The sequence below is a fragment of the Micropterus dolomieu genome, linkage group LG12 (assembly GCF_021292245.1).
Source record: "Micropterus dolomieu isolate WLL.071019.BEF.003 ecotype Adirondacks linkage group LG12, ASM2129224v1, whole genome shotgun sequence".
In the NCBI taxonomy this organism is placed as follows: domain Eukaryota; kingdom Metazoa; phylum Chordata; class Actinopteri; order Centrarchiformes; family Centrarchidae; genus Micropterus; species Micropterus dolomieu.
This window is the reverse complement of record NC_060161.1, coordinates 22,633,750-22,646,548: the sequence shown is the minus strand read 5'-3', so window position 1 is coordinate 22,646,548 and position 12,799 is coordinate 22,633,750. Positions and strand designations below refer to the sequence as shown.

General features: G+C 45.2%; 2 protein-coding genes across 2 annotated transcripts; one reads left to right on the top strand and one right to left on the bottom strand.

Annotated features, from left to right (window-relative positions):
- Window positions 1–76: 76 nt before the first annotated feature.
- Window positions 77–3,431, bottom strand: dhrs4 (dehydrogenase/reductase (SDR family) member 4). Its single transcript, XM_046064377.1, has 9 exons — window positions 3,272–3,431; window positions 2,860–2,975; window positions 1,727–1,904; window positions 1,476–1,577; window positions 1,258–1,328; window positions 1,100–1,151; window positions 793–927; window positions 603–658; window positions 77–507 (listed from the first exon to the last, which is right to left on the bottom strand). The coding sequence occupies exons 1-9, from the start codon at window positions 3,281–3,283 to the stop codon at window positions 393–395; spliced, it is 837 nt and encodes a 278-aa protein (XP_045920333.1). The 5' UTR covers window positions 3,284–3,431; the 3' UTR covers window positions 77–392.
- Window positions 3,432–3,720: 289 nt separating this feature from the next.
- On the top strand, window positions 3,721–12,627 carry efs (embryonal Fyn-associated substrate). Its single transcript, XM_046064343.1, has 8 exons — window positions 3,721–3,923; window positions 4,425–4,636; window positions 5,414–6,733; window positions 6,982–7,101; window positions 8,009–8,953; window positions 9,079–9,150; window positions 10,136–10,393; window positions 10,492–12,627. Exons 2-8 carry the CDS (start codon window positions 4,625–4,627, stop codon window positions 10,675–10,677), a joined length of 2,913 nt encoding a protein of 970 aa, XP_045920299.1. The 5' UTR covers window positions 3,721–3,923; window positions 4,425–4,624; the 3' UTR covers window positions 10,678–12,627.
- The last annotated feature ends 172 nt before the right edge of the window (window positions 12,628–12,799 follow it).

The following is a 12,799-nucleotide window of genomic DNA, read 5'->3' as shown; positions in this document are numbered from 1 at the left end:
CTGCCATAAACCAGGAGCACGTCTCACTGACTGAAGACCAATGAAAACCTTAATTAATTCTCACAACTATAAGAGGTGACATTCCTGGGCTGCTGTTTTATTAAGGAAATGCTGTTTGCAAATGTTCATATATCGATTATTAATCTTTAGTCAAACTTACAGAATATCACAAAAATCACATAGGAAATTACAAAGAACTTAAACAATAACCCCAAATCTTCAATAATTGGTTACAGAATTTTGAATGCCTCAGTATCCCGGCAATTATTGGCGTATTGCAGCTCTCTGTTCAGGTTGACTAGTGCGAGTAGTCTAAACGTAATCAAAACATAGATTATATCTACACAGGAACACACAATCAAGTGCAAATCTGTTTTGTTGCCACTGGAGATTCAGAGTCGGCAGCCAATCCCTCCAGTCACTGTGACAGTCTCTCCAGTGATGTAGGAAGCCTCCGACGAGCACAAGAAGGCAATCACTCCGCCAATTTCCTCTGGCTCTCCAACTCTAAAAATTTTAAATATGGTATTCATAAACGGTTACTATATTTGTGCACAGTGTAGCATGTTAGTGATAAACGTCCATGTGAGTACGAGCTGCACCTTTTAATGCTGAGCTGCTGTTTGAAGTTGTCCATGATGTCCTCATTTCCCCATAACTGAGTAAATGAACAAAGAAAACATGACTCAAGTGAAATGTAATTGTAGGAGAGGGCAGAAGTCAACAAAATACATGAGAACTAAAATCCCATGTTGTGAATACAGGGGTTTGGGTGCGTGTTTTTATCCTCACCTCAGAGCTGAAGCGGGTCTTGATAATTCCTGGGGCCACGCAGTTGACTCTTATGTTACTGTGAGCCAGCTCGGGAGCCAGAGCCCGGGTCAGACCCAGCAACGCTGTCTTACTCACACTGTAAGGACCCAGGGCCTGCAGACACAGAGAGACGTGTCCATCACACACATGCACTGCATCAAGGGATTTGGTTTACAGGATGACAATGAACCAAGAGTGTCCCACTTTATTTTTTATGATTTTTCAACTCTACAGGGAGACTAACTCCTATTTATGAGGTAATTGTTCTGCTCATACTCTCACTGACCTGCATTGGTTGGTATCCAGCCACAGACGACACAAATACTACACTTCCCCCTCTAAAAGAAAAATACAGATAAATATTCTGCAATTAAATATACAGTTGACAGTTGTATAGTCCACCATAACACTGAATGCTGAATCATCTTTTAGTTGGTCTCTCACCCCCTCTTCACCATATGAGGCACCACTGACTTAGTCAGGAGGAAGGCTGATTTCACATTTACAGACAGGATCTGGACAAAAATGTAGAAGAAGTCTTAATATTAAAATGACCCCATACATTCTCCTGTGTTAAAATAAAAAAGTAGGAAGAAGAATTTTTTAGACCGCAGCCCCTGACTCATTTTAACAATTATGACTTTTGCGTTTGTTGTGTGTACCTTGTCCCAGACGTCCTCTGTGGAGTCCATGATGTTCCCAAAGAAAGGGTTGACTGCTGCGTTGGATACAAGGATATCAATGCCCCCGCACTGATCCACAGTCTATTCCAAACACAGAACTATTATTGAGGTTATAAGTCAAATTAATCCCTGACAGACTCATAATTATGGGTATGAGGCCATGTGCCCCAAACTCGCTGATACAGTTGTCTGAGAACCATATAATATTGACAGAATTAAGAAATACTCACCATTTGAACCAGTTTTTCTCTGTCTTCTCCCTTGCCAACATTACAGGTGGTCCCAGTCACTTGGATGCTCTGGCTCTGCAGCAGTGCCACAGCCTTGTCCACGTTGGCCTGCCGCCGGCTGCTCACCACCACGTGGGCTCCTCTCTTTCCCAGAGCCTGAGCTGCTGCGAGTCCAATTCTGAGGAGGAGGAGGAGAGCGTCACAGCGAGAGATCAAGTCTGTAACAACTGTTGTTATCGTCAACATATTGTAGCTGTTTTTACACGATGCTATTATGAGACACCATTTCAGATGTCATCCTTTGAGGATTCAAATGTATGGATTCACGATGTGTTGATTCGTGGCCATTTCAATGTGATCTGCTTCAGTGAGCTCATATAAAACAAAACAGAAACATTGGGACATAACATGATGATGCTGAAGATATAAAACAAAATAAATAAAACCAACGTAGGGATGCTATCAGCACTACATGATGTGTTCCACTGCGTTCCATTTAATAATACATTTTATTTTTTATTTATAGGCGCATTTCTGAACACTCAAGGTCACCTCACAAAACATAATAAAACAGTACAGCAATAAATAAATGTCCATAGAGAATAATAACTTCACTGGTGTTGAAAAGGCAGGCACACAGCCTGTACGTACTGTTACTTGTTGTCCTTGTTCAAATATGTCTCAGTTATTAGTTTAAAAGGCAGGGTGAGAGGAGTCCAGTAAAGTTTTGTCCCCTTTTTATTAACGGGTAAATTACAGTACGCTGGCTCATGAGTCATGATCAGTGTTTACTGATACAGTTTGCTCAGCAATTTCTTGTCTTGACTTGTGGTGTTGCAGTCACAGTTCCCCGTTATCATGAAGGTGAAGATGCTCTCAATACAAGCTTAATAAAATGAGCGTCATTCCTTCATGTCATTTGTAAGACTTTGCCTTACAAATGACATGAAAAATGACTAGAAAATATCCTTGTAGAATTTTATTCACAAGATCACAAACTAGTATAGATTAATTATCCATTCTGCACCACTGCTTCATCAGGGCTGCATATTGCCAAAGTGATTTTCTTATTTGCTGTTCTGTGTATTTCATGGCTGTATAAACGGAACAGGAGTTAATCATGTAATTCTTACCCATCTGTGGAGGCAGTGACTATGGCTACCTTTCCAGCAAGGCTGCTTTGAGACATACTCCTTTGGCCAGCAACAGGGTTGGTCCTAAGGCACCTGAATACACTCCTCAACATCACCTGTGAACAGAGAACAGTCCAAGATTTTAATGAAAACACTTGGTAACTAGGGCAAAGGTCATAATGGACTCTGACAGCAGTGGTGAATAAGACACATAAGTTAATAGCTTCATTAGTTACTTAAATAAATAAAACAGTAATTGTTGCATAGTAAAGCAACAGCAATGATAACATATTTGGTATTTACTTATTTAAACAGTCTATGGTATTTACACAGGCAGACAGATAACTCAGTTCAGTTCAGGCTACAAGCAAATAATACAGTTATGCGAACGTATTTAAGAGCATTATCTCACCTTGCAGTGCATGCAAAATTGAACATGAGGTGGAAGAAACTGTCAAAACACTCTCAAGGTCTGTTGCTAGAACTTTGACTACCGTTATCGTCGACTCATGTGGTCGCTACCTGCAGTCAGTGTTTTTCCGGTAAGTGTCCAGCAGCTGTCAAAATAAAAGCCTCCAGCAAACGGCCCAACGCAATCGGCCGCTCTTTGACTCAAATGTACAACCACGTCCGGTGTAATAATCGCTTTACAATCGCTAATAATTTGTTTAGAGAATGTGTTCTTGTGCTGCACCAGCCGATGATAGTGATAGTTTGGGGCACATATTTCATTTTTAATCGATTTACAGCTGGATTTTCTGATTAACGACCACATTCGGACGTCCCTAAACGCACCCAGCAAAAACGAGCCAATCAGGGAGGCCGTGTCTCCCGAGCTGCGGATACCAATCCGACTTCACGGCTGCTGGATCGGTCTAACGCCGTGCGGGGACACTAGTGCTATGCTCGTAGATCACTGAAGTGCGTTTCGTGTTGTTGTCATCCCCGAAGATGACTGAACGCCGATGGACACAGATTTTCACGCCTGAGAAGAAGTGATTTCACGGATAACTCTGACTGTACGACGAAGGCAAGTTCTCGGCGATAAGAAAAATAAAAGCAAGGTAATTATTTAATAGGCTTTTGGGTGCTTACGACTGCTTGCAAATAAATCTGCATGAGCGGCCATTGTTTGTTTTGAACTTCAGCAGCGATGAAGATGACCAACATTGCTAACAGCCTCTAACGTTAGCCAGTGTCGGCAGCTAGGCCGCGACAACACAGCTGACGTTATTTTTAGCTGGATACTGTTCAGATTAATTGTCATTTAACCTGGCTACCGGCCACACACACACGTGTAGTGAATATATATATGTGATAGCGAGCACACGCCGTTTATTTATCTACAATGCTAAGCTAACGTTAGCTTTCGCTGAACGGGGTTGCATTCAACGTAACGTTACTGGGCGTGGAAAGGACAGGTGTTGCTGCTGCTGCCGCCGCCTGCCCAGCTCTCGTTTCACATGTGTCTCCCAACGAATGGGTTTAGGTTCACCAACTTCCTCTGTGTGTTTTATAAACGAGTCGTGAAAAGCGTTTTTTTCCCTTCGTTGCACGGATTGCAGGACCCATATGAAGGCGGAGACGACGAGGCGCCCGGACTGTGAGATGTGTCCTCTCCAGACCCAGCTGTGCCTCTGCACCGAGTCTCTCTGGCGACCAGCACGTCCATGGGAGCCCCAGCTGATCTAGATGGGTGACCCCGACTGATCTGGACCACCTTGACTTATAGTTTCTCTGAGACTCAACTGTTAACTGAGCAACAATGTCTGTCTCCGTGAGTACAGTAATTGTTTCTTTGTTTGCATGAATTTGCATGTACTTTTGTGTCACATCGATGGACAAATCAAAGATGAGATCAAAGCTAACGTGAAACTAAAACAATAGAATTTACTGGACATGTTTTTACCTATATTTTATCACCATATCTATATATCTTTTTTATCAGGTTCCTCATTGCCTCCATTACTGTCCTAAGGGGGTCCCACATGGCTCAATAGAGCCTAGTTATCCCCAGGGGGTTGGTTTAGAAAATGAAAGGGGGCCGGACACTCTGGCTTTGGGTTGGCAATTAAATCCTGAAGAGCAAGGGACAGATGTGTCTCTCATCCCCTCCCCCTCTCTGCTCTCATCTCGCTCATTACCATTAAGCCCTTGTGTCCATCTGATCATTGATCCTCCCTGAACGTGCCCCTCACAGCTGTGAGTTTTTGAGTTTGTGTGATGCTGGATTTAGATTGTGATTTTTTTTTTTGTGTGTGTTTGCCCATCCTCTTCCTGTCCCTCTGTCTCTCACACGGACGTTTTACGAGACCTTCCCTCTTCACTCCTATTCACTCTCCATTCAGCGGCTCTAAACAATCAACCTTTTTATACTGCTGACTTGGCAGTGCCATGTCAGTGCACTGGTTTATGGTGTGCAGATGTGAGGCACTAGCTTGTGTTAATTTAGGCTGTCGATTAAAACCTACTTTCATACGGCCGTTTGGGTGTGTGTTAATTAATGAATGGGAGTGTCCGTGTTTATGATTTCTACTCTTGTTCTCTCTCTCAGACGGTATTGGCCAAGGCGCTGTTTGACAACGCGGCAGAGAGCCCAGAGGAGCTGGCTTTCCGGAAGGGTGACATCCTGATGGTTCTTGAACAGGAGCAGAGCGGCGGGCCGGGCTGGTGGCTCTGCTCCCTGCATGGCAGACAGGGCATTGCCCCGGCCAACCGCCTTCGACTCCTGCAGACCGCCCCACCCCCAGGCTCAGACCTTCGTCATGGCTCCGTTGAGGACTCTGTCTACCTGACGCCTGCTTCCCCACTGGCCCAGACTGCTGTCAGCGGAAGTGCAGAGGACATAGATCGAGTGTATCGCTCCCCCCCAGGCGTGGTTGAGGGACGAGGAGGTGTCTCAAGGCCTGGGGAGCTCCGCAGAGTCGAAGGCGGGCGCCCTCGCTCGCACTCCAGCTCTGGCACCCGGCCCAGACCTGACTGGGAAATCGGGGTGGCGGGGCGTCCACGCTCACCCTCTCTGAGAGGACGAGGCACAGAAATGACAGGAAGTCTTTATCAGACTCCAGTAAGTCCCATGCCTTCGGCAGCTCAGCATACCAGGCAGCCAGGAGCTCTCATGGCTACAGAGTCTGTGTACCTCTCCCCTACTGGAGTACCAAGGGCAGCGGATGAGCCAGAGGACACTACGTATCTAGTCCCTCGAGAAACACTAACAACAGGACACTCAGACGACTGTTACTTGGTGCCCAAAGGTACACCACTAGCAGGTGACGATGTTTACCAATCCCCAACAGGAGGAGTCTGCTCTAATGGCCCCTCCACATTTAGTGGAACACAAGGTACCCCCCAGTCCAAAGTGAGCCAGGACACACCTGTCATGTACCAAACACCCACCCTAGTAGGAGCAAACCATCACAGGACTCCAGCCACAGTTTTGGCCCACCAGCACCCATCTCAGTTATCCCCTGCCCAAGCATCTCCCAGACCTCTGCTCAAGGGAATGTCACCCAACCCTGCTGCTGCCAGGAGCAAACCCGGCCTGGCCTGTAACCGGGGATCCCCTTTGCTGGTCAGAGCAGGGCAGGTCAGGGTTCCTGGATCGCCGAGTTTTGCCCGCAAACCTCCTCCACCAGCACCTCCAGTTAGGGGAGTCACCAGAAAAGACGCACAACAAACAGCCCCGTCGCCAGCCGATTCAAACCCCAAACCCACAGCTCAGGTCACTCCTGCAAGCCTGCAGCAGGAAGTGGACACACAGAGGGGAACTCCTCAGAGCAAGGAGGAAAGGACGAACAATGGCCTGGAGATGAGGTGCAATGCGCAGAACAAAAAAGGAGAAAATCAGGATTGCTTGGATCCTGTGGATGACCAGGTTTGTGAAGGCTTCTTAACTAACAACCCTGAAATCGTTGCTCTGCCTAGAAACGTGTTCTAATGTAGGTTCATATTGTTGTTTTAGCAGGGGTAGACACATATTTTAATTGCTCCAAAAATGTACTTTACATTGGGAGAGTTTGAGTAGAGTGGATTTACATATTTCATCAGCATGTTTGGAAAAATATAAAAAATTTGGTTGACCTGCTTTCATAATTTGGTTTTGTGCTTTCGTTGTCTTGGTAGGTGTATGATACCCCTCCCAGTGGCAGGTGGCAGCGTCAAGTCCCGTCTGCCCTTGGTGGTGATGATGGCATCTATGACACCCCTCGCTGTGTCCCACCACAAGCTGACTCTGAGACAGAGGTAGAGATAACACTTTCTTTAGACCAGCCTTGTTAGTACCTGTTTGTTTTTTAAAGGGAGCTTCTTTTCCGGTTTATCTTGTCCTGTTAGATCTCCTCTCACATCTGGGATTAATATGGGTATTTGCATTGCTCATTGAAGGGTAGACTTTAAACAGCATCTAAAACAACATAAACTACCACATGAATATCCTTTCTTACAGTGGACAACATTTACAGTGTGCAGAAGCCAAATGGCCAAATGGCTGTGAACTATTGTAAGCCAGTGTGTTTAAGTCGTGTCCGTACAAGTGAAACAAGTCACCAGCATGAGATGGCTTTCAAACACCCTGTCACCATTTCTTCCCACATTCCACCATCACTGTGCCCCCCCCCCCCCCCCAAGGCGAGGCCACACCTGTCTGTCGCTGTCGGCTGTGAGAGCCTGTCTATCCAGTCCAAATGCTGCTGCTATTTTTCTCTCAGTCACACCCATCTGTCAGGGCCATACCAAGGCCATACCACCAGCACCCTGCCCCCCCAGTGGTCTTCCCTTTAATGTTTCTTGAAAAAGCCTGCCAACAGTTGGATTATTTTCTCCTCTTTACCCGCAGTTACTGGATGTGGACTGCTGACTCATTGCTTTTGCACTTGGCTGTTTAAGGGGACGAATGTGTGTCTGCCCACTTTAACCAGTTTGGTCTGATTACTCATGCATGTGCCAGGTTTAAAGTCTTCTGAACTCACAGTAGACAACATTTGATTTGTTCTGAACTCTGTGTACGTACAGTAGTGTTGATGAAGTTGGCCTAAACTGCATCATTTCTCCATCCCTGACACAGAAACCCCACACTGTGTTTGGTGTAATGAACACATTATGTCTCGGTCTCATTCTTTGCGTTCCTTCTGTCTTCTCCCCCAACTTCTAGGTCTACAATGTCCCCACCATCACTCTGAATATGTCCACGTCAGATGTCCAGTCTGATGAAGGTGATGAAGATGTATACAGTGTTCCTACACTTCCAGGTGTGCCCCTGGGCCCAGGCGAGTCCACTACCAGCCTCTCTGGCGAGGACGCCTCCCAGGTTGGACAGGTCTATTGTGTCCCTGGACCTGAGAAACGAGCCAGCGGTGGAAGTCAAAACCGGGACTCTTCTGAGCCCGACTGTGGCATCTATGACATGCCAGCTTTGACTGCGGACGCCCTCCCTCACTCTTTGTCATCCTCCTCCACCTCTACCCGCCGCCTCTCTGTCTCGAGCAACGGTTCGGGTGACGTGCAGTGGAGAGCCTCGCTTTCCTGCCTAGTCCACTCGGTGATGAGCACAGCCTCCTGCCCGGCCTCCGCTCTGTCGTCACGGGACCTGGCCACCTTGTTGGCTGAAATCCTGTCGACCTGGAAAGCCAATCATTCAGATGATCCTGCACCGCCTCTTCAGCAGGCGTGGGCTCGTCTGTCTGACCTCCTCCCGGCGTTATCTGCTATCGGCAACGCTCCTCCATCTGAAGGACTCTTGGTGCTGGTCCAGCGCTCCCTCGAGGAAAGTGCCCTCCTCTTGCAGGCTCAGGGCCGACCCCGTCTGCCTTCCCAAGAATCCCTGTCCCGCAGGCCATTGCCTGCGCTCCCAGTGCCTGATGGGAAGTCCTCGGGAAGTGGGATGGGCTCCCGTAAAGGTAGCTGGATCCAGGAGAGGCCCCTGCCCCCGACCCCTCAGCCTTCCTTCCCCTTACCTCCTACTCTGTCTACTGTGACACTGACAGTGGGCCCTATTGATGGAGAAGATGACCCAAGCAATGAGTATGCAGGGATCGGCTTGACTCCCATCTCTGTCGCGGTACCCTCTGGAGACAGTGTTGGATACGTCAAGCTGCAGGTGAGTGTTCATGATGAATTTACTATCTGTGTGTTTTCTGTGCTTCAACACCCTGGATTCATACATGTAAGTCTGTAAGTGTGTGTCTGCATACATGCCTGACTGTTTTCTTCTCCCCTCACTAGGGTAAACCCGAGCCACCTCCCGATGTCCTGACTGAGAATGGACAAATACAAACAATCACTGCAGAGCCCAGGGTGAGTCTGCTCTCTTATTTTTTTTTTTACCATAATCCTTAGCTCCTACAGTCCACAGTCTGTCATTCTCAAAAAGTTTTTGTTGTACAGAAACACAAGCAGCAAGTCTGCACAGACAAGTCATTGATGCACTCTGATTTCACAGTGCGCTCTGTTTACTATTGATCACTGTGACTCATTAATCCAGCTTGCAGCAGCTCGATCTCCAGTCTACACGTGTTTACACAACACCACCTCGATTAATGTCACATTAACCCCTTTTCATTTACGTCTCATGAATCTCTTGTCTCACAATCTGTTGCTTGTGACTGAGGTCATGTTTTCCTATCACTCCTTCTGCATTTTTTTTCCACTCCTTGCTAGAGTCCCTGGTTACGCCATAGACGACAAACAAGAGGTCACTTGTAAATCTTAACAGTCTTGCCTTACATTGAATGGAGGCTGCAGGACAATAAGTGACAGAAAAGCAGTCATTCTTTCAACAGGGTTGTTGTGTACACTGTGTGTGTGTGTGTGTGTGTGTGCGCCTTTTAAGACTCACATGTCTGACTGCTCCCTACATTACATTAACACAGTCATCCAGCTTCTGCATTCATCAGTGAGGAGGTGCAGCTGGTGCTATTCCAGTTGTTATTCATGTTTTGGCACATTTAGGTTACTGAAATGCATGCATATGAACTCTTTTTCAAAGCATACCTCACTTATCATTTTGCCTTCTAGTCATTAGTTTCAATTAATTTTGTTATGAAGCAAAAACTTGAACAGACTTGAACGTTACGTCAGCAAAAGTTAATCTGACAGCGTTTTTCGTTCAGTTTAGATTTCCCCTGCTGTTACAGGGTTTGCAAGTGCAAGACCACTCAGCCATACAATTTCTCCGATTTATCTGAACCGAAAGATAATGATACATTTAGTGCTCGTGGCCTATTTGACTCTGAAGCATGACTTTCCCTTACAAGTACTAGTTTCGTCTTTCCCTTGACAGTTGACCCCGTCCCCTGGTCTTCCGGTGTCGCTCTCCCTGGAGGACTCGGAGCTGCTGTCCTTTTACTCCTCTCAGAGCCTCGCTCACCTCTCCTGCCTGGCAGACGCCATCGACGTGCTCTTCAGCAGCGTGCAGGGGAACCAGCCTCCCCGCATCTTTGTCGCCAGAGGAAAGAGTCTCATTGTGACGGCGCACAAATTGGTGTTTATTGGGGACACGCTCTCCCGCCTTCTCACCTCTGCCGACCTCCGGGCCAAGGTATGTAGAGAAAAGCCTTTGCACATTTTCTTACTTTTCATTACATAATGTAAATAGCTGTGTAATAACTCTTTTTTTATTTCTTTTCTCTATCTCAGATCACAACCTCAGGGGGACGACTCTGCCAGGCCTTGAAGTCAGTCGTCGTGGCAACAAAGGGAGCTGCACAAAACTACCCGTCAGTATCCGCCACCCAGGAGATGGTGGACCGAGTCGCTGAGCTCTCCCAGCAAGCAGCCGGCTTCTCCACTCTGCTCCAGCGTCTGGCAGAAATATCTTCATGATATTTCCTATCACTTGCGTAAAGACTTTGTTTACACTACACGTATATTTTCTCTCTTTGAAATGCCTTATTTGTTGTTAGACTCTTTCATTACCTTTCGTTTGAATGGGATTGAAGCAAGCGAGGTTGAATCCTGCAAGCTTTCGACCTCGCTGCAGCTGTTTCTAAGCTGGGTTTTGACTGTTGGTTCTGTCCTCCAAGTGTGCGTTGGTTTGCCTTTGTTTATATACTGACCTCTGTGCTTTGACGCCAGGCACGCTTGTCTTTTTGAGTGTTAACTTATTGAATATTTGAAGCCCTGCTGTGGCTTTGAGAGTCTGTGCAGACTGCTTGTCTTGGGAGCTTAGCTTTATTATGTTTGCCATGTTTTCTTTCCCTCACATGATAGCAATTTTTCCTTCCTTCCTCTATTTATTCAGCCACCCCCCCCCTATTCCAAAAATAGATCAGAAGGAGGCCTCGCATCCTGGTCCTGGCCTACTTTTGACTGTGATACCTGAAAGGCCTTTTGTGATTATCATGCAGAAGCAGCATATCGAGTGTTTTGGGCTTAATATGTGAGAAATGGAATAGGGTGTGTAGAGTAGGAAGTTTGCCTGACCTCCATTCTTAATCTGTGCAAGTATGTGTTGTGTTTGTGTTGTACCCATTTCCACTAGAAAGCAAAGATTAACTGTGGTACAGCGTGTAATCCACTCTGTGAGGATTACACAACATCTCTCAGTACATGTTCAGATTACGTTCTCGCAGTCTTACACACCTCATGGGGAATAATTAAAGTCCTGTCTGACAGGGGAGAGTTAATATCTGGGAATTGATGCAGTGACTGAAAGTGAAAAGTGATAGTTGTGTGAGAAATTGCTTAATCCTTTTCTTTCCCACAGTCACGCTGAATCCTGGCAGTGAATAAGAAAACCTGTTGACCAAGCTCACCTGTCTCTACATGTCTTGTCATGGTCTACATGCTTACTCTTCTTTGACTTCATCTTAATTTCCTGTAAGATTCTCACACAGAAACTCGAAGCACGTGTGTGTGTGTATATAGTGATGTTGGTCTTAACCATATCTCCTGGTCCATCGAAGACCTTTTTATTTGCTGTCTGTATTTTCATTTATGCCAGTCATCAGATGTGATATGTTGATCACACAGATGACTTGAACAGTTGAACATGTTTGTCATTTTTACACTACAAATCTTTGTAAACACATCTCCAGCTTTATATTTGGGTGCTCTACAAAGTTGATTATAATACCTAAAAAATGATCTATCTTCTGTATTGTCAGTCATATTGGTTAACATACTATTGAAGTTTTTTATGTTTCAGATTCAAATCAATATTATCAGGGCATTGCATAATCATTTTGTCAGTTGTGTGGTTGAGTTTAAATCTTTCTTGGAGAAATATCTTCCTGCTTTTCCTTTTTTCTTTTTTTTTTTCTTTTTTCTGCTGCAGTGCCACCTTGTGGAGGTTTGAATTATTACCTAGTGAATACCTGTCTGCCCAGACGGGCTCTTTACAGTCTGTATGAAGAGAGCATGATCGGCAAGTAACCTTTAGATCTGTATTTATGAAGGTCAGTTTTTATGTTTTTGCTTTCTATTTTGCATGGCTTTAATTTGCTTAAATTTTATATATCCACATCCTTTTACAATGGGTGGTTTTACTAGCTAATTGACAACCAACAAATGTATTTTTTTTTTTTTTTTTTTGGAAAACTATGTTAAGTTACAGTTTAAAGATATGGCTGTATTTTCTTTTTATACAAGAAAGTTTTTTTACACTATCTGAACTCATTTGAGTCTGTTATCCGTATTTGCTGCGGTGTAGAAGTTAATCTTTGACTTTTCTCCTGTAGTAAGCGGGCCTAAACCTCTTACTTTTAACACTATATTTGATGTCTGTCTTGTATTCCTGTTCAGAATGCACAAATACATCTTTTGCAATTAAAACAAACGTGTTTGGATTATTGATTGCAGTATTAGTCTGTCAAAATGTTTTATTTATTGTATCTGCAGGATATCTATTTGTTGTTTAAAAAACAATTAGTACATTTTCTGCTACAGAGACCGTACTTTCCCGTAGACTAGCCAAATTCTGAATAAAACTAAATAAAAACAGTTA